We start from the raw sequence: 22,174 nt of genomic DNA, 5'->3' as shown, positions 1-22,174 counted from the left end.
GAAAAAAAAATGCACTTCTGTGCATCTCCTCTGCGCCCAAACAGGGATAGGAACATCAGGACTGCACTGCTGTGATGCCACCTACTGGAACGAACTACATCTATCAGGATAATCCTGTAACATTACAAATTTCTCTGCAGCTTAGTCATGATTAGAAGTGAATGGGGGTGTGTGATTTTTTCCAACAACTAGGCGTAAAAGGCTTGGTGAGTGATAGAATCCTGTTTGATACGGGGTCATCTCCCATCTCACAGGATGAGATGGAATGGCCTCAAGTTGTGTGAGGGACGTTTAGATTGGATATTACAAAAAATTTCTTCACTGAAAGGGTTCTCAGGCACTGGTGGAGCCTGCCCAGGGAGATGGTTGAGTTCCCATCCCTGGAGGGATTTAAATGAGCAGATGAGGTGCTCAAGGATCTGGTTTAGTAGTGGACAGGTACGGTTGGACTCAATTACCTCTAAGGTCTTTCCAACCAAACGATTCTATGATTCTGTGATCTCTGAGTACCAAATGAAGCCAGTGATCCTAGTGCTTGGAAAATCTGAAGACTACTTGTAACCCTGTGGTAAAACAATGATCACTGCTATTAGGAATAAATAGATTCAGTATTGGGCAAGATTTTATAACCTATCTAATTTTCCAGAGAGGATGTTGGAGTCAAGCTAAAACCTCCCACCCTGTGAGAGCATAATTTAGCACTGACACCAACACCCACAAATTCTCTCCTTCCTTACTAGCCACATATTAATTATTCTATTTAACCAATGAGGTAAAGGAATAACCTGTAGTTTCCTCGTCACTCTTTGAACTGTGAAGGAGGTCTGTGAATAAAAAGAGGTCCTCCAACCCTGGGAAATACCTGAAAATTAGATACTGAAGAGCAAGGCAGTAGAAAGCCACTTGTTCAAACTGAAATGACGTAGTGAGAGGAAAAATAGTTACAAGACCCAAGCTATAACGTGCCAAGAGAACCAAAGACGGTTTTCACAGACGTGGTTAAACATTTCCTCCCAAAGGAAAGCGGAAATCTGTGGTGCTTAGGGGGAAGAAAGTTCACTTTGCATCTGTTTGGCAGAATAAGAAATGACACTGTGTCAGGCCCTCAGAGAACCACATGCTCTGGGATGTCATGTTAGCCCAGAAACACAGTTTCTGAGGAGATTCCAATGCAGATGATTTGTGTGATCAAAGCGTAGCAGGTGAAGAAGGAATTTTGTGTCCCTTCTCCATGAATCCAGTAGTGTTCTGAGATCAAACTAGCTGCTTTCCAGTCTGAACATACAATATCAGCCAAACAGCAGGGCTTTTAGGTCTAGCATAAGCTTAGATTGCTTTCCGGAATGGGTTTAACACCTCTGCATGGTGTGGTGTGTGGTGCTATTTTAGGAGCTAAATGCCCTACATTTTCATTGGCCAGACTATGAGAGGGGGACAGAGCAAGCCAGAGGACCTGTGGATCTGCTCACAGTGCTGAAACCTTCCCTGGTCTTAAGGATCTGTGGCAGCCACAATGTGTCACCCACCTACTGGGGCTACCTCATGTCTTTATAAATAGGTCTGCGGTTTGTTTTGGTTTTAACAGCAATAAATCTGTAATGCTAAGATGCTCCAAACACAGTTTCTGCCCTGAATAATGTGAAGTTGTGCAGGCTGAACAGGTAACTGACACAGATGAAGAACAGCAACAGAACGTGTCCCTCCTGAGTGCCAGCAGCAGAACTTCTCCCACAAACTTCTCCCACACTCCAGAAGAGGTAGGAATTGTATGCAGGCAGTGAACTTCCTCACTGCTCTCCAGCATCACAGTACTGGCTGTCATCAAGGAGAAAGCTCCTCTGACGCACAGCATCTGGCTTTGTTGAGCCCCAGGCTGACACGTGTACCCGTGCACCCTGGCTCTCAGGGACACGGTTGAGTGCAGGAGCACCAAGAAAATCCCAGTCTAGCTGAACTACTGGGTCATTTCTCTCAAAGAAATTAATACTTTCATCTTGCTTTGAGGTTGCTTTCTAACCAAGCAAAGATAAAATAAGTCTTGTTTGTTCTCTGAAAATAAAGAGCTCAAGTTTTGGTAAAGGCTGGAGGTAAATTACAAAATGACCAACTGTTACTAACAGCCTTAGTGCCACCTTTAGCCAGATTAATTCCAGGCTTGGGCTGCCAGGATAGATCTCTCATGCATTTCTGCTGGAGAACTGGCCTCTCTCTGTGTTCACTCAGTTTCCTTCCCCACTCACAACAGCATCAGTGAAAATGCAAATATCACTGTGTGACCACTGGGTAGAAAATTCTCCTACTTAGACTGTCGTCATCCTCCAGTTACACAGTGAAATGCGGCATTATTAAAATTGCTTTCATATTCTTGAGTAAGGTCTACCTTACGATGGTGCACTAGGGAGGTTTCCTTTGCACCTGATGATCCTTAATTTAATCCTTTTCATGCGCTTATAATGCTTTAAAATTATGTGTCTGAGGAAAGAATAGTTGGGCTTGTGACATACTAATGGTAGAGTGCTTTCAGGTCTGGCATTGAAAAGAAGCTATGAGACATAAACGTAGTGACTGATACATTTAAGGGTGGAGAACCTCCAACCATGCAGAAGTACCTTTGATTTCCTATGGGTCTTCTTGGATCCAATGAGCGTCCAGTGACAATGATATCGTGTACATTTTGAGCACTGTTCCCACCTCTTGTCTGCCCGTGTTGTGCCAGGCAGTGTTCATGACAACAGCCTATGGACAAAGCAAAGGGAGCACCAAGACTGGTGGAATTTCCACCTGTGGATTCCAGTGGTGTTAAGACATGTAAGCGTTTAACTGCTCAGACCAGGATGTTTTAGCAGATACTGGGTTGGTGCCCTGGGAGATCTTGCAAGACAAAGACAGCACCACGCTGGATGGAAAGAACTCAGCTGCTCACTAGCCAGAGGATGTTTAATCATAAAATAGATTGGGTTGGAAGAGACCTTAAAGATCATCTAGTTCCAACCCCCCTGCCATGGGCAGGGACACCTCCCACTGGATCAGGCTGCCCAAGGCCCATCCAACCTGGCCCTGGACACCTCCAGGGATGGGGCAGCCACAGCTTCCCTGGGCAACCTGTGCCAGAGCCTCACCACCCTCATGGTGAAGAAAGTCTAGTCTAAATGTCTGTAATGTCTGTAAGTACTCGGTTTGCAAGAGAAATGCAATGTGTTGGTGGCACTGAGTTTTCAGCTATTGCCTGAGTGCTGGTGAGAAAAGCACAGTCTGTTGTTTCAGCCCTTCCTGGGGTCAGTAGGCAAGGCTGCAGGTTGTAGTGGCTGCACGGCTGGATCCAAAATTTGCTTGGAGTTAGGAACTCCAGTTGGAAGAAAGGTGAAGGGTAAATCAAGATATGTTGGAAAGGGTATTCGCCCAGGAAGAGAGAAACAGAAAAGCTGGCTAGTGGTACTAGGAGGATACTAAGTAATACATGTATTTTCAGGTAGATAAAGAAATTTTTCCTCAAGTGCTGGACTTGAGATTCCTTTCAAGGAAATGACCGCTTGCAGCTACACATTTCCTGCCTGCAAGTCCCTGACACAGAGCTTGCTGTTGCTGTTGCAGGTGGCCTTTTACTAATGATGTTTGTGATGATGAGAATATATGGACCTTGATTAAGATCAAGATGACACGAAAGCAGAATTCCTGCTTGCCAGGAGACAGAAAGCTGTTTAGTAATGGGAGGAACACAACAACCCAGACAAGAAAAGCCTGGAAATAAGGACACACCATGTAAGGCTGAGAATACATGATGGCAGCAAGCCACATGCATATTTGTGTTATAAAAGTCATCTTTAATGCAATGGACAAGGTAGCTGGCGTGCTATTGTTTGACTAATGCAGGAGGTATTACAGCTGCAGCACATCAGAGAATTTGTTCAGCATAATCAAATATTTTCCTGCTGAATCTACCACCCACGCACAGTTGTAAACCACTCCCAAAGACACTGAGCAACCGTATGGTTAACCACATAGTAGCTGTGCATTCTGGGCACATGGTACTTTTGGACTCGGCATGGCAGTGTGATCCTAGGGCTCCCCTTTCAGAAAACACACCAAGACCACCCTTGCTGAACAGTCTGGAAACTTTTCCGTGTTCTCGTACAGTCTGGGTTATGTGCAGGATCATCTGCTTTGCCAGCCCCATTCAGTTAGTGACTTACAACAGTCTCACATCTGAAAAGAGGATTAACAGGATGTCAATGCAGATGATATTGCTCACTCCAGTTTTCTTAAACATGGGTAAGTGCTGTCCATGCATGGAAGATGGTTTTCAGAGGCTACATGAAGCACACAATTCTTTACACCTTTCAGAGATTGGATAGCATCTCCACCCTCCCACCCTGACTGCTTCTCACCTTCTCTGCCCCTTCATTTACCTGTCTTACCCAATATCTTTATGTCCTTCCCTATCACTTGCGCCTGGACTCACGTCTCCTCTCATTCGCAATCACAACACAGAACCACAATTATTACTGATAAGAAAATGTCACACTAGGGAATTACTTCAGAAATACACATTTGTTTCAGGTGATGCCAGTGCAGTCCCAGGAAAGGAGAGAAGCTCAGCCTCAGTAAGCAGCCTAGGCAGAACACGACGCATTGCCAAGAAATGCAGGCAAGGAAGACCAGTGCTATTTTCCTTGTGTTGGGCTCAGAAAATACCAGCTAAAAGCCTGCTGCCAACCCCCAAAACAGCATGAAGTAGATAAACATAATGGTTTCACGGGGACTCTCAGGCAGGAGATATCCAGGGCAGAAATTATTTCACCTTACCTGTACCTGCCTCTGAAAGACCCACAAGTTGCTCAGATGTGCTCGGGGTTGAATGTAAATGTCAGCACTCTGTCGATCGCCCTCTCTCCCAGACAAGATTTCTTCCTATTCATAGTCTTCCCATCAGCTCATATACACGTACATAAAGTTTTGAAAGCTTCACATTCAGTGATATTGCCACTCAAAGCAACGTAAGGACATTCTGCCCCTCTGCTCTGGTGAGACCACACCTGGAATATGGTGTCCAGCTTTGAAACCCTCATCACAGGAAGGACATGGACCTGTTGGAGCGGGTCCAAAGGAAGCCACAAAAATGATCAAGGGCATGATCATGAGCACCTTTCCTATGAAAAGAAGCTGAGAGAGTTTGGCTTGGTCAGCTTGGAGAAGACTCTGAGAAGACCTTATTGCAGCCCTTCCATACTTAAAATAGGCTTATGAGAAAGATGGGGAAAAACTTCTTAGCAGGACCTATAGCAATAGGACAAGGGGAAATGGTTTTAAACTAAAAGATGAGAGGTTTAGACTAGACATTAGGAAGAAATTTTTTACACTGAGGGTGGTGAAATACTGGCACAGGCCGCCTAGAGAGGTGGTAGATGCCCCATCCCTGGAAACATTCAAGGTCAGGTTGGACAGAGCTCTGATCCAGTAGAAGGTGTCCCTGTTCACTGCAGGACAGTTGGACTGGATGACCTGTATGGTCCCTTCCAATCAAAACCATTCTATGATTCTATAACTTCCTGAAATTCCAGCAGAACAACAGAGCTGCTGCTTGCCGACTTGCTGCAGTGGTACCTGTCTTGGGAAGGGAATGGACACAGCCACGTGCAGGCAATCTCAGTGGAATGGTGAAAAGGACCCTGGCACTTAGGGGCCAATAGAACTCTACAGCACTTCACACAAACATGTACTGGCTTTTCTGCAGTAAGACCACACACAACCCCTCACCTGAGTCACAGAGATGGGGGAGTGTGCACTGGGATATTTATCAAGCTGGGACTTGAGCCAGCTCACTTGAAATATGAAGGCCACAACGTAACTCGCAGTCTCTGGAAGCCTTATTTCATGTTCCTCCAAACAAGTCAACACCAGAGCTGATTTGTGAGCCCAAGGAAAGGAGGGGGAAAGCTGGCCTCAAGAGGTGGAGCCCACCACTGTCTGCTGAGATAAAACCAACAAAAAGGTCAGCGCAGTTCTGGCGAGGAAGAAATAACAAAAAGCCTGAGTTCATATTTTTCCTGAAGCAAATAAAAGAATTCAGTGGGCAGCCAGGCTGGTGCAGAAAAAGCATGGGAGCTGTGCATGAGAGTGTTTTATTCTCCCTCCGGTCCTCCTACACCTTGCTGCAAATGGGACCCCTAAACATCTTGGGATGTATAGATCCCCTTCTCCCTCAATCCATCAGTTGCCACCAGGCCCAGCTGCCAACATCCACCTCCAGCCCTGGGAAGAAGAAGCAGCCATCCCTACAAACCCCTCTTGGCCACTGGGAAGGATCAGGCCAGAGAGAGGTGGGTTGCACACCGTGTTCTCCCCATGCAGAGTCCAAAGCACCATTGCTACAGCCCAAACATCCTCTGCAGGGCTGCATGCACTTCAGGAGATGCAGACAAGGGGTTTGGGCTGCTTGCACACTTCAGAAAGCCAATTCCTCTTCCCTTGGCACATGCAGTGGGCATGGGGCAACACAGCCTATTGAGCACACATCCCAGGGCTTCTGTAGTGCAAGGGGCTGCACGCCTGTGGGTGGTAACGGAGAAACTGGGGAAGCATGAGCATGCAAATAGCCAAGTACTGGCTAGGAGGAGATTTTAATGCCTAAAACTCAATGGGTAAAAAAAATCCAATGCAGAGTAGTATTTTTCAAGGGCACAGGGACAGAGTGCAGAGGAACAGCCAATGCTGAAGGTCTGGGAAGAACCTCTGAACCTTCTGAAAGTAACCACTGGTCTCCCATTCATTGCTCCAACAGCAAAAAAGTATTTCCCTTTCATCTGCTGAATCAAACAAATGTGATTTTTTTTCAGCTCACACCTAGTAGTTTCTAGCACGTACAAAAGCTTTCTGTGGGGCTTACAGCTCTGTAACATGGAGCTGCAGCTCTGGCCAGCTCTAAGCCATTTGCTGTGGCTCCTTTGAAGAAGTCAAAGCACTATGGGAAGGTGTTCTCCTCCCTGAAGCTGTGCTGGCAGAGCTTGCCTTTCCTTTCCACTGCCTTTCTGCCAGCCCCCATGTGGCCTCCTAGGTTCTTCTCACTACTTGTGCAATGAAAGTGTCTAGAGACGCATTTCTTTCCTCAACCATTGCTATGCTAACAGGTCATATTTCTGATATTCCTGACATTTCCTAAACCTGTGAAGACATCCTGCCCCTGAATAAATATCTTTGCCCTGTTGTGACTTACAGAGTTGTTGGCCTGGACTTCCAGCTCCTGTTATTCCAGCTCCTGTTATTCAAGCAGCCCCCAGGGACACTGCAGCTTTTCAGACACTGCATTTCCCTTGACTTGCTGTCCTTCTCAAGTGTGAGCACACGTGCAGATGTGTGTTTATGTGCATGTATAAACATGCCTGGGTATATGCAACAGTTGTAGGAACCCAGTGTAGAAATGGGGTGCGGCATTTTACAGATGTCCTCTGCATCCTACGCATGGTTGGGGAAGAAAGCCAGGGCAGATATTTTGAGTGTGAAGAAGGGTGTGCTCACCATATGAACTGATGAGACTGTTTTAATGTACAGCCCTCCCTGTGTCTGCTGACACCATCACGGCTGCATTCTGCTGTGGGAATGGTAAAGGGCAGTAATCCCACGCAAGGAAATCAAGGACATTTTTAAAGTTCCCCTTCAGTTAGAAACATAGAATCATAGAATGGTTTGGATTGGAAGGAACCATGAAGGTCATCTAGTCCAACCCCTCTGCCATGGGCACGGGCATCTTCAGCTAGATGAGGTTGCTCAGAGCTTCATCCAACCTGGTCTTGAATGTTTCCAGGGAAGGGACATCCACTACCTCTCTGGGCGACCTGTTGCAAGGCTCCAAGCTCAGGTCCCCAGTAAGATTCAGTACAGACAGCTTTACCTGTCTGTGGAGTTGGCATTGCCACCAAAGCTCTCCTTAAAGTCAGTGAAGAGAGCCTGGCACTTACAGGGCGTAGCTACATTCACTATTTTAGACACCTACAGCAGGAAGACAACTGAGAGATCAAGGTAATTATTTTACTGGATAAATGCTAAGACTGGAAGATCCCGTTTGAATGGAATTGTCCACCCTGTGGATGATACCTTGTCAAGTGAATCAAACCCTGCCCTGCTTAGATGGTGATAGGGACGGAGAAACCTAAGGGCACAGGAGAGAGCTTCCTGGAGGCCAATCAGTGCTGTGGACTCCGACGGGTGGAAGTCATGAGCACCTTTGCACACACTTCTTGCCATTTTATCATCCTTGCTCAACGGTGTCCTGATTCTAAACAGAAACCATGAATGCGTACCCTTCAAATCCAAGGATAGGTATCCTGATTGTCCTTCCAGACAGCACAGAACTCTTTGCAGGCTTAATGATGCAAAATAAGGACGATGACTGATATAGAGAAGGGTCTTCCAGGTGGTTTAGGGTGGCTTGTCACCTCTCTCTTCTATTATATTTTGACATGACAAGTTTGGATGTCTCCAGATGCTGCACAAAATAGATGCCAGCATCCTGACTGTAATGTAATTGATGCAGACTCAACCTCCTTACAGCAGACTACACTGTGAAAACGAATTTTAGGTACTCTGAAATTCTTTTGGGCTTCATTCTGCAGAGCTTATCCAGGTCAGATGCCTTTAAAATGATTTTAGGACTGAGTCCAACCAGTTTCAAAGCATGATAAATGTGGAGTGTTTATCTGTTTGGGCCATCAAGTGGAGATAGGCAGGAATATGCTGTCCTTGTCGGCTGGCTCATTTACCTGTGTAAATCTGTGTGCTCCATACAGAGTTGCTCCAATTATTTCATTACAGATTTTTCTAACATCTTTTTTATCCACATAAGGACACGTCTCACAAATTAATTCTATTTCTTTCCAGTTAAGAAACAAATTCCTTCTGTTTTTCACATAAAGACAATGAAAACTATATGGCACAGCAACATGCACAGTGGAAACACCATAATGGTCAGATAAGATGTATGAATAGCAGAGGCAGATAACCAAACGTGGAAGGCCACTAATGACCAGGAACAGCTGACAATAACATTAAAGCCTTACAAGGGGGGAAGGTTCTGTTTCATTTTGAAGGCTCAGAAGAATCAAGATGTTACTTGCCCCTAAAAATCCCATTTCCCCTCCACAGGAATAGGAATGCGTTTTTGAGTTCCCATCTTCGAATAGTGCAAAGCCCACAAAGACATAATTAATCCTAAAAAAGGCTTCTGCACCATGTGAGGATGGAAGCAAATGGTGAAGCAGAGATGGTGCAGTGCCAGACATGTTAGAAAGGTAATTTGTTAGATGGACCAGTCACGCAATACCTCCTGTTTTAAGGAGGAGGGAGCAGAACTACACAAAGGGTTCAGCTGGGGAGCAGTACAGAGCCCCATCGCACCGAAACTTGTAGAGCTTTTGCTTGCTGACCTTCTTCAAGGCCATGTCCTATCCCTGCTCCCAGCCGTGCATCCACCCCAGCAGCCTGACTGCCCACCAGCAGCTCCTGCCCTGCTCGTTAGTCCTACCTTTCCCTGGGGAACATCAGGGCAGGGTCTGTCCCAAAGCACAGGAGGAATACTCAGCATAGGTGCATGTGGGTACACATGAAATGAAGCAGAATAAAAGCTCCTCTGAACTCATAGTAAGGTTCTTTGACTTAAGACAGCCAGAAAAAGCAAAGCAGCAGTTGACTGACAACAGCCCAGCTGGATGTAAGAACTGGGGAAACACAAAGATACCAAATAAAGACCAACTCCCTTATGAGTCCCTGGAATTTGTCATCCTCTACACTGATAAATATATTTCATATAGGTCAGGCTTTACAGACTGAAAAACAGGCCTGACAGGGATTTCAGGAAGTCCTTTTGTCCCTGTTGTGCCCCAAAGCACGGCCAACATGATTTTTCATGGGTTTGCGTAACCTGCTCTTAGAGACCTCCAGTGATACAGGCTCCCAGGTGACTCCCTACTCCCACACTCTACTATTTTAGAGAGCTAGGAAGAATTAAGAGCTGTCCTCAACTGCAACTGAATTGTGTTACTGTGTCTTCTAGTGATGATAGGCATTGCAAACAGCATTCTATGAACCCGAAGCTTCCTTTCGCATCCCCAGCCATGTCTTTGCTTTCTTAGGGCAGACAGCCCCAATCTTTTAACCCACAGGCCATGTTTTCTACATCTCCCATCCTACTTGCTACTCTCTTTTGGGCTTTATCCAACTGGCTCACATCTTTCCTGAAGTGTACAGCCCAAACAAGATAAAATATTCCAGCTGAGGCTTTATAATTTCCTTGTAAAGTTAGAGGCTTACTTCATGCCTCACAGACAACATTCCCATTTATACAACGGAAGAAGCTCACTGTTTTTGTCCTAGTACAACACTGCTGGATCACACTCACTTTTAGATCCTCCAGAGTCCTACTTCTTTGTCTGTGAACTGCTCCACTGCCTGTCTTTGTCACTTAATTATTTCTGATGAAATCTCCAATCTTAAGGGCATCTTTACTGAACAGCATCCTACTCCTCCGGCGTGTCCTCAGCTGCAAGCCGACTGTGAATTCTGAGCCTGTTCTGTGCAGCACACCATGTTCTCTCCCAGCTTCAGCTAAAGTTAACGTTCGAATAAGTACCCTTAATGTCAACATGCCATTCATTACTGGTAATACTGACTAGAACAAAGCCTTGGACAGATCCCTGCGGGATTTCCTTCAGTCCAAACACCCTTTGACAGGAGATTGTTGATTGCCATGCTCTGAGTATGATCCAGCAAGCAGTTTTGCCCTATCTCATTGTCACTTCACTATGCTCCTCTTTCCTTTTAGCTTGTTTTCCCTCTAGCCAGCTTTCAATCTGCTTTTGCTGCTTTTAAGATCCGTGTCCCTGTTAGTGAGCTGTCTGTCCTGCATGTGGGGGTCTCTGCTCACAGAACTGCCCTGTCCAGAAGCGGGATAAGTAGCCACAATCCCACCACGTGAGAGGGCACCACCACTCCCATCTCCTCCCACCACTACTTGTGACTGATGGAAGTGCTAAAACTGCCATGAGAGCACATTCAGCAGGGTGGTGGGTGCTAGCAAGACCCCAGGATGGGGTGTGCTCTGTGTGCTCTTACCTGAACCGGGGCTCAGCCCCAGCCCTGACCTTGGTGAATACACCCACTCCATTGTGGGATGTGCCTCCCACCAACCCAGAGGGCAACTTATTGGGCACACGGGACAGCTGGAGTGCTGCAAGAGAAGGACACGCCTCTCTGGGGATGTCCAAATACAACGTTTGGAAGAAATGACAGTGAACTCAATGCCTGGAGCTTCCACATATGCTTAGAATACAGCTGCCTTCTACCTCATGCATGAGAGACATATGATGGAAGGGACAACCAAAGGGAGGATGCGTGACAGCAATGCCTAGGGGATGTGCTATATGCATAAAAAGAAACCAAGAACATGGATTTGTGGGCTTCAGAGTACAGAAGAACTTGCAGAGTGCTGTTCAACCAAAACACAGTGCTACATTTGCTAACTAGCATCAGCCCTGAAGGAAAAGCCACCATGGAGCAATCTAGCTGCGTTTAGTGGCTGGCCGAGTCTGGGTGCCTCTGGGCTCTGGAAGAGGTGGGATCAGAGGTAGCTCCTGCAGTAGTGCCCTGTTGGCAGAGGCTCAGCAGCTGCATCCTTGGACAGCAGGGGGCTGAGCTTCCCCAACTGAAACATCTACCTTGACCTCCAGTGAACAGTGCCTTGCTGTTATCCAAGTTGCCTTAAACTCACCTTACAGTGTAGCTTTGTTAACTTACAATTCTAATAAAACACTTTATCCACAACACCAAGTTTTAGCAAGGTGGTACAGATGCTTGTGGAAGAAGTGAAAAACTAACCACAATTAAACCATTTAGACCAAAAACAACCAGAAAGCTTTTTTTATCACTCTGAAGTGTGATCCTCTCCTGGCAGGGTGCAGGGTGTGACATAGAGTTTCCTTCTCCAAGCCTGCCTTGTTGCATCTGTTAAGGAGAGCCCTCCATGAGAAAGTCTGCATCACAACTAAACTCATTGGACAGCTCTGGGAAGCTCCTTGGCTCAAGGAAGGCTCCTTCCCAAGCCCTTTGAAGAGGGTTCAGACAGATCTAATCTTTCACTTCTAATCTCATAGTATTTATTCCTTGTCCAGGAGATAGCTTGACCATTTGTTTTCATTAAAATGAGGATTGCCTCACTCCCTTAGAGATGCAAATATTTCTTCCTCACATGGGTGGGACCTATTCTGCCTGGCTGACTGTTTAACACTTTATTGCCTCAAGAAGTTCCATTTCTTCCCTCTAGTGACTCACTGGCATGTTTAACTATGAAATAGCATCTTGTATTTTATAATACCCAGTACATTAATGAGTATAGTTGTTGCACTCATCCATATGGGATTAATACATGTATAACATTGCTGGCATTTGGCAGAGACCAGACACAACAGTGGCTGGGTGGGTAATCTCTAACATCTGTTTTTTTGTAGGCAAATTAAGTGTGCAGATTTCTGTTGGGCTACATGGACAGATCCCAGAGCTGTTACTTCCCATGCTACAGAATCGTAGAATGGTTTGGGCTGGAAGGGACCGTGAGGGGGTTACCCCTGCAGTGAGCAGAGATACCTTCTACTGGATCAGGTTGCTCAGAGCCCCATCCAACCTGACCTGGGATGTTTCCAGGGATGGAGCATCTACCACCTCTCTAGGCAACCTGGTGCAGGGTTTCACCACCCTGAGCGTAAAAGCTTTCTTCCTAATATCCAGTCTAAACCTTCCCTCTTTTAGTTTAAAACCATACCCCCTTGTCCTTTTGCTACAGGCCCTGCTAAAGAGTTTTTCCCCATCTTTCTTAAAAGCCCCTTTAAGTACTGAAAGGACACAATAAGGTCTCCTCAGAGTCTTCTCTTCTCCAAGCTGAACAACCCCAACTCTCTCAGCTAATGCTATATTCTAAAATAGTCTCCATTTCATCAGCCCCGCTGAAGCTGGACCTCCATCTAGCAAGGAGAAGTTATCAATATGGCTTGTCAGGATGTGCAGTGTCCTAGCAAGAGAAGTGCTTATTCCCTTCTTATTGCCACCAGCACCCAAGGTGGTATTCCCCAGTCCCTCACAATCTCCTATTGCATGTATGGAGCATGAGAAAAATCATTCCAGACCACCTCAGCTGTGGTATGAGAGGGAAAGACCATGGGAAAGCAACATGCACAAGGTCTACAATATTTCCTGATGGGTTATCAACATCCCTTCTCTTTCAGCTGAGACCACATGTACATTCTAGCAACGGTTGTCACCCCTGCAGTGGTTTTACAGCAAGACAACGTGCAGTCAGCCAACCACTCAGTGAGTCACTGTGTGAAAGGCGCTGAATGCTCAGACTTTCCTGTGGTGGAAAAAGAAAAAGAGAGAATTTGTGAAGAGCGTGGAGGAGGTCTTGAAACATTTCCTGATCATCTTCAGTAAAGAGATGACTGGTCCCTGGGAGATCTGAGAAACGGTTATGACTTTTCAAACCAGGAGTCCTGCATCAATTCCTGTTGGTGGGTAATGGTGAGCAGAAGACCTTCGACTACATGGATTGGACTGAAGGCCAACCAGCTATCTTCCACTGACTTCTGAGTTACCATGTTTGTGGACTAAACAGTGGTATCTCCCTCAAACACTTGTGTACTTTCATCATCTGGTGATAGCTATGATAAACAGAGAGCAGCCTAGGAGCACATCTACACAAATGAGACCTTGATGTAAGAGAGACCTAGCTCCTGCTGCTGAAACAATGGTGCTATGGAGGTAAAGCAGGAAGGAGGCCTATGAAACTCTGTGACAGAGATGTTCGCTGGCACCATGTCCTCATGATAAAGACTGCCAGTGTTCATCTTGATACTCTCAGCAGCTGCTGCAGCGATGTCAGGATAAATAAGCAGCTAAGACAAGACAGAGGGAGCAGTCAGCGAGCTGTCCCATCCATGGGACCTGCCATAAATATTATCCATGCCAAAGCAACTCTGCCATAGGCAAGGTGGGGTCTATGATTTTATGGCATATTCTCTTGGCTCATCACATGGCATAAAGCCAAAATAATCCTTCCTGAGTGCTAAGGTGCAATGCCACTGTTACACAGTAAACCTTGCATGCCAAACGTGACTTCACGGTGACCGCGTGGCTCAGTAGGTCCAACTTCGCAGCTCGGTCAAGAAGAAAGTGGATATGCAACAGGAGATTGGCCAAACTGCCTAGGGATAGTCCTGCACTACCAGTTCTGCAGGGACAAAGGTCAGAGCCAATTAGTCAGATTAAATCTAAACAGTGTCCAGACAGCTGCTCATGTCAGGGTTGGATCAGGCTTCATCACACAAGTCAACAGAAAGACCTACAGGTTGCATTCTGCTTTGTCTGAGCCCTAGATGACACCATAGGTGACACTTCTTTGGCATGTAATCTACTTTGAGGAAGCACAGGCATTTGGAATGTGACTCCGATAGTGGAATATAGCCCAGCTAGGGCAAAAATACTCCCAAGCAATAACATCAATCTGATAAACTAGTGAAAAGCAGTGTCAACACAGCTAGAAGACTTTCAAGGAGCAGCATAATCTCATTGCGCAGGTTGAGAGAAACTGAGCTTGCCAGGACACTGGCTAAGCTGGAGGAGCAGAGAGGCCAAAGTGCCCCTGTATATGCTGCGGGAGAATCTTGTTTCACAAAAGGCTGAAGCTCTCATGGGAGGTGCGGGAGGCTCAGAAATGCATTATCCTTCATTCCAGCGCAACAGACAAGAGGAAGCCTAACTTCAAAGCCAGCTTGGCTTAGGACTACTCTCATGAGGAGCTTTCTCATCTAAACACAACTTGAATAAATTCTTCCTAAAGCAAAGAGAAGAACACAGAAATCTCACTTCTAGCCTCTCTTATATTCTCTGTTATTCTGAGAAACATATTTTTTACTGCACATTAATCCTACTGCAGCAGCTGAGAACACAACCATAGGTGGTTTTGGCATTTTCCTGAGAAGGACTGGTTAGAATTGACCTCTGTAAATCTTCAGCCCAGCTATCCATTCTGAGTAGGATCACACATCAGGTCAGCCACAGCTTTATCTAGCCAGGTTCTAATACCTCTCAAGGATGGTGATTCCACCACCTCCATGGTCAGCCTGTGCCAGGACTATCCTGCCTTCCTAGAGAAAACTGCTTTCCTGAATTCTGACCTGGACTTACCATGCAGGATGTGGCTATTGGCCCTTGTTATATGGTCTGTAACTCCTGTGAGGAAGGTGGAAACCTGTCTGACATTATGGAGAAACCAAGGCAAGGCCATCTACCATTCCAAGGTAGAGTTTCTGTGGCAAGAGCTTTTACCACATAAAAACCAGGCTCTACCTCTTACTGACTTCAACCAAGTGCATGTGAGAAAAGGTCCATCACCACGATGGCCCGGGACTGACTTTAATTATTTTCTCACCCACCTCTGAAATGCAGAGGGGACAGGACATCTAACTCTTACTGAGCTGTGCAGGGGATACTGCGCATAAGCCAGAGCAGACTATACCTGAAAATGAAGGCAGTGTTTAATGGTGCCTTCTGGACCATCCTGTGAGGTGCCAGTCCATAAAACTCAGGTAAATAATGACTTGGCCAAGTTCTAGCCCAAAGGCTTCTGAAATAAAACATAAGTCCTTGAATGGACAGAGAGACACATCGTGACAGCCTATGGCTCTCCTGGCACTCACAGTGAGTCAGCAAGAAGAACATCAGTGGTCATTGCTGATGGCTTTGACTCAGTTGTGAACAAGGTGAACTCGTGCTGTCCTCTCCTCCTTTGTCATTCTCTCATTCTTTCTGCAAAAGAAATCTGGTTTTGCTGGTCACAAAGCTCTGTTTTGCAATGCTGTTGAGAGCTCAAGATAAAAAATGCAGGTAGACACAGAGTCTTAGGTAAGCTGGAGGTGGTACAAGTTTGACAGGTCTTGAGCAGCTGATAAGATCATGAGTTAAGTCTGCTCCTCGGTCAGCACAACACTGAATAACACATGAATACAGACTGAAAATTCTGTCTTCGATGTCCCATTACATGTGTTTTTCCTCCCTTATCTCCCAGGGCAAAGTGACACTGACTCGAGCAACTTTTGACTCAACTATTTGTTTTCCCCTAACGGTGCTTTAGTGGTACCTGACGTTCCATCAAACTACTTGACATATGTGTACACATACAGACACAAATATCTCCAGCTACAGGGAAAGGAAATAAGGAACATGGTTAAAATTATATCTTTAAGTGTTTTATACTTTAAGCTTTTATGGCTTCACATTCTCTCTCTTGTAAAAGCTTCAGACATCTTCTAATGGTCAGAATCCAGATGACAGACGATCAGAAGACTAAACCTTCTTATAATTATTTTCTTTCATGTGGTGACATGGTCATATTTATTCCTTTGACTCAGAACCTACTTTGTCATCAAAATCAACTTGAGAGACAGTTTTCTGCCACAGATCAGTACTGCTAGGATGACACTTCTACTGGAGCACCCAACCCACTTACCATTTGTGAAGGTGTTCACATAGTACCTTCGGCCCTGGGGTGACATATAGCTCTGCCAGCCGGGGGGAAGATGGCCATTCAAGGTATCTTCTCCTGTCTGAGGAGTTGCCTTTCTGGGTTTCTGCTGAGAAAAGAAAAAAAAAAATCCCAACCTGTAAAGTCAGTGACTGGATAATGTAAAGTCTAATCAGACACACGTCTGGAAAGGGAACGTGTGGTTTGGCATTCTAGAGATTACAATACACCCAAAGGCTTTCAGTCCATTTCTCCCTCTACCTGTCCTATCTTCATAGACAACATGAAGCAACCTTTCCTTGGAGCACTGGCTACACAGAACATGCTTTGGGAGAGAAAGGAAACCCCTCTGTATTTGATGTCCCATGAGCATGTAGACCTGTTCAAGAAAATTACTCTTGTAAGCAGCACAACGAAAAGCATAAAATAATCCAGTGTCTGTGGAGGAAAGGCACACAGTTATTTTCATGTGGATATATTGGCGGGTCAAAGCACTCACTGGTTATGGAGATGCTGCCCCAATTTAATTTACAGGGGAGCCATCACCTTCAGACATTTTCAAGAAGAAACACTGCAGAGCCACGTTGCCTATAGGAGCAGAGTGCTGAAGTCAATTTATCTATGTTGACTATGTACTAAAAATGTATGTAATTAACGGTGCATACATTACTGATCTAGACATCATTTGAATCCATATCATCCAGATACGGGATCATTTGGATCCAGATTATTAATAGTGCTCCAGATCATTAGGAACAGCAAGAGATGAGGGTTATGCTGTCACCTGCTCTCCAGGCACGCACAGAACTGCTATCAGGGTTCAGGTGCCACCTCAGCTGTACATCTCTTTACCATCTCAGTTGCCAACCTCAGCGCAGGTTCAGGATGCAGAGAAAAGAAAGAGGGGAAGCTGAAGTGCAAGCAATTGTCTGCACTACACTGCATCACCTGGACTATTCCCCTTTTCCAAGTAACTCTAGTTTTGCTGGGTATCTTTGGATTTACAGCAGCTGCTTGATGTGGGACTGGCAAAGAGGGGTTCAGCACAAAGGAGGCATGAACCCTGTCTGGTCCCTTCAACCTGGAACACTGAATAAGGCAAAGGAAGAGAGATAAGATGCATAGCCACAGATTGCTCCTACAGGGCTGTGGCTATGAAGCAACAGCCTCCTCCTGTCTCACATCCAGAGCTCTGCTTTGCCTTTCCACATTCCCCAAGGTGAACCAGGCATGCGATGTTCTCATTTTCTGTTTGTTTGTTTGCATGGCCTTCAAAGGAAGAAATACAAAAGAAGAAGGAAATATGTGTGAAATGGAATTATTTATCCCATAAAAGCTAATCTCTCTCCAGGAAATGCCTTCCAACACAGTGGTGGACAGGTCTGAAGGGACAGCGCTAGATTCATAAGCAGCTACATCCAGGGGACAGGCAGAGTTTCAGCATCTGGCTGCATATCACTCTCCAACATTGACAGACATAATGAACAGAACCATCAGAAAGAAACTGCAATGTGTCCTCCTGCACATTCAGTCTCCGAGTGCAATTCCGGCTTTGTTCCAACCCAGCAGAATAAATGAGTCATTTAATGATTTTGGAGCCAAAAGTCTATTTTATGTTTCTTTTCTGTTTCAGAAAACTCTGGTTGTGATGGCTCTCAAGAGGCACTGAACCCAAGAACAATCTTGTGTCCGTTGCTGCATCCAGCATACTTCCACAGACAGGTCATGGGCTGCAGGGCAGCCATATGGACCCAAGGCCAGTGTGAACTGAACGCTGTCTCACCGCTGCAGCACAGATGGAGCCGATGCTGGTTCAGATTGTAGCTCCTCTCCTTGAGCAGATACAGAGCGGCAGACGCAGCTGGTCCAGTTGGAATTGGACAAGTTAGCTTGGGGGATACAATGCACTCTGCTGGGTTTGTGACTCAATCCTCATGCTCTGAGGCTGAGGGGAGACCTTATCACTGCCTACAACTACCGGAAAGGAAGTTGTAGAGAGGTGAGTGTTGGTCTCTTCTCCCAAGTGACAGGTGATATGACACGGGCGAATCACAGAATCACTAGGTTGGAAAGGACCCACTGGATCATCGAGTCCAATCATTCCTATCAATCACTAAACTGTGCCCCTCAGCACCTCATCCACCTGTCCTTTAAATCCCTCCAGGGAAGGTGACTCAACCACATCCCTGGGCAGCCTGTTCCAGTACCCAATAACACTTTCTGTGAAAATTTTTTTCCTGATGTCAAGACTGAACCTCCCCTAGTGGAGCTTGAGGCCATTCCCTCTCGTCCTGTCCCCTGTCACTTGGGAGAAGAGCCCAGCTCCCTCCTCTCCACAACCTCCTTTCAGGTAGTTGGAGAGAGCAATGAGGTCTTCCCTCAGCCTCCTCTTCTCCAGGCTAAACACCCCCAGCTCTCTCAGCTGCTCCTCGTAAGGCCTGTTCTCCAGCCCCTTCAACAGCTTCGTTGCTTTTCTCTGGACTCGCTCCAGAGCCTCAACATCCTTCTTGTGGTGAGGGGCCCAGCACCTTGGATCTTTGCCATCTATCCCTGCCCCCTGTGTTTCTGTTCTCTAAGTTTTAAACTAATAGATTTACAGTTCCACTCACCCTGCTGTACGTGTGAGAAAGAAGAAGCTTTCACAGTTTATGCTACTATTTGATTATTTTCTTTCTGCCTCAGCTTAAGATGCAAATGAAAACTTAAAGATGGGGAAAAACTTTTTAGCAGGGTCTGTAGCAAGAGGACAAGGGGAAAAGGTTTTAAACTAAAAGACAAGAGGTTTAGATTGGATATTAGGAAGAAAGTTTTTATTATGAGAATGGTAAAACCCTGGCCCAGGTTGCCCAGAGAAGTGGTGGATGCCCCCCCCCGCCCCCGAAGCATCCAAGGTCAGGTTGGACGTGGCTCTGAGCAACCTGATGGTGTTGAAGATGTCCCTGTTCATTGCAGGACAGTTGGACTGGATGACCTTTATGGTCCCTTCCAACCCAGACCATTCTATGGTTCTACGATTCTCTTACACATTATCTTGCCCAAAGGCACATACTCCCATTATTGTTCCTGTTAAACTCTTGCCTAGAAAAGCACTAAATCTAATTCTGGTCTTAGTGAAACTGGCACAACCACACCTGTTCTGTGATCACAGGGGCAGGACCCATCTATACACGCCACTGAAACACCTCTCTGCTTCACATAGCTTTCTGTGAAAGCTCTGAATCCTTAATGAGAACATTAAATGTCATGAATATGACACAAAAATTAAGCTATCCCTGTTTTACCTCTGGGTTATCTGAGGTTTTCTCCAACACGAGACAGGTGTTTGCCCAAGTGCCTTGTTTCCCTTGCCCCTTCCAACACAGCTCCAACAACGGTGTCCTTATTTCCAGTTCTTTACAGCCATGAACAAGCACCTCCAGAAACCTGCTCGCGCAGCCCTGAGTCCTGCTCTCATATTCAGCATCATCCTTGTGTTCGCTTTTACTCTCAGACAAGATTGAAAATAAGCCACTGCAGGCTTCCCAGCCATGACGTCCGTGGCAGCGCCGCATTGCTGGGGCAGGTGATGCAGCCCAGTGGACTGGCGTGTGGCACTGAAGCATGCGTTTATCACACGGACGTCCCAATCAAAAGCTGTTTTGTGCAAGCTTCTTTTTGGTCTTGTTCATCTCCCATGACCTGCTCCCATGCAGGAGGCTTTTCCATCTCACATCTCTCCCAGACACCCCTCTCTCCAGTTTCACCTAATGAAACACTGGGAAGAAAAAAATTCTTGGAAAGAGGATGTCTGACCAGCGCTATCACCCCAGTAATTGCAGTAACAGCTAAGAAGAAGGCTGCTTGATTTCTGTCTCCAAGATCACCTCTTGAGGGGCTGTCCTTGGGCCCCAACCATACAAAATCCACATCCAAAACACAGTTAGGTCTGCTAGGGAAAGCCAGACCTAAAAGGCTAAAATACTAAGAGGGTCAGGATCAAGTAACTTATGCAGAGAAGGTTCAGATCAGAAGGGAAAGCCTGATAGCCCCAAGCTATTTTTTGAACCACAAAACCAGTCTGTCTCCCAGAATATTTCAAGGGATTTCAGAGTGCCGGGACAAACCCTGGGACAGCTCCTGACCTCTCTCCAGCACAGGATTAATGGTCCCCCATTAGTGTTTGCAAAAGCACACTAAAGAAAAATAAACCCTGCGGTGTAGGAGTGCAGCAGCTCGTGAAGAATTTGGCAGCTGGTTGGGTCCCTTTCATTCACTGCACAGATCTCCGGCCTTGAAGATAACAAAGTTACACCAGACTATTTCTGCTGTGCATGATCACCCCATAATGAGGAATTTGGGATAATCCAACCCTGGGTTCTGCTCCAGAATCTAGAAGGTACAGAACTTCACGTGCTTTTACTGCATGCTCGCCATATCCGTCCTTAACGCCTTCTCCCCCTTTTGGAAGTGAAGTCCTACCCACCTCCGCTATCCCTCTTTCTTAATATGAACCTGCAGTGATCCCATGGACCAAGTAGGTCAAGACTAGGTTCAGCTCACTTTAGGGGCCCATGGTATTACTTCATTTCTCAAAGTCAGCACCAGTACCCCACAAGGACCGATACTGCTGGTTTGCTTAAGGGAACCTCTGCAATTGCGCCAACATCCTTTGAGTCACTTTCTCACTGTTGCTTCAGGTCTCCCTGATGGACTGCAAGAAAAGCAGAGGTCTTTTACAGACAGGTGCAATGGTTGCATTCCTAAACAAAGGCTATGTTGAGAGAATTATAGAATCATAGAAACATGGAAAGGTTTGGATTGGAAAGGACCTTAAAGACCATCCGGTTCCAACTTCCCACCATGGGCAGGGACACCTCCCACTGGATCAGGGAGCATAACGCCCCATCCAAACTGGCCTTGAACACTCCCAGGGATGGTGCATCTACAACTTTCCTGGCTATCTGTGCCAGGGCCTCACCAGCCTCATTGTGAAGAATTTCTTCCCAACATCTAATCTAAATCTTCCCCCTTCCAATTTAAAGCCATTCCCCTGGTCCTATCACTACACACCCTTGTAAAAAGTCCCTCCCCTGCTTTTCTGAAGACCCTTCGGGTACTGCATGGCTGCTCTAAGTTCTTCTCAGAGCCTTCTTTTCTCCAGGCTGAGCAACCCCAACTCCCTCAGCCTTTCCTCATACAGGAGGTTCTCCAGCCCTTGGATCATCACTGTGGCCTCCTGTGGACTTGTTCCAACAGCTCCATATCCTTCTTATGTTTGGGATTCCAGAACTGGACACAGGACTCCAGTTGGGATCTCGTGAGAGAGAAGCAGAGGGGGAAAATCACCTCCCTCAACCTGCTGGCCATAAGAGACAGATGTGGACAGTGTAGGGTGGATACCAGCAAATGTTGGATGGAATTAGAATAAAGACCAAAGTTAAGCTATCATTTCAGCTACAGTCCTTGCCAAAATGCTTATCACTTCAAAAAAGGAGACAAACATTATGTTTTGTAATTGCTCATCCTATTTTTGAATTACTAATATTTCTACATTTGTTTCTGATTTTGCCAAGACATGCTTTAAGCAGCAGTCCCTTTCCATGACGGTCCAGAGGACTGAGTGTAAGGGAAGCCCCACCA

At 46.1% G+C, this 22,174-nt stretch overlaps 1 protein-coding gene across 4 annotated transcripts in view; it reads right to left on the bottom strand.

Annotated features, from left to right (window-relative positions):
* Positions 1-22,174, bottom strand: part of GAS7 (growth arrest specific 7) — a 101,621-nt gene that overhangs the window by 43,408 nt on the left and 36,039 nt on the right. For 3 of the 4 annotated variants that reach the window (XM_069872342.1, XM_069872345.1, XM_069872344.1), the window contains exon 2: positions 16,541-16,664. In XM_069872342.1, coding sequence (XP_069728443.1) covers positions 16,541-16,664 — 124 coding nt within the window. The remainder of the gene's footprint in view (positions 1-16,540; positions 16,665-22,174) is intronic. The other variant, XM_069872343.1, reaches the window with a different exon arrangement.

This window comes from Phaenicophaeus curvirostris, chromosome 19 (assembly GCF_032191515.1).
Source record: "Phaenicophaeus curvirostris isolate KB17595 chromosome 19, BPBGC_Pcur_1.0, whole genome shotgun sequence".
Lineage (NCBI taxonomy): Eukaryota > Metazoa > Chordata > Aves > Cuculiformes > Cuculidae > Phaenicophaeus > Phaenicophaeus curvirostris.
Note: the sequence above shows the minus strand (reverse complement) of the source record. Positions and strands in the feature narration are given on the sequence as shown.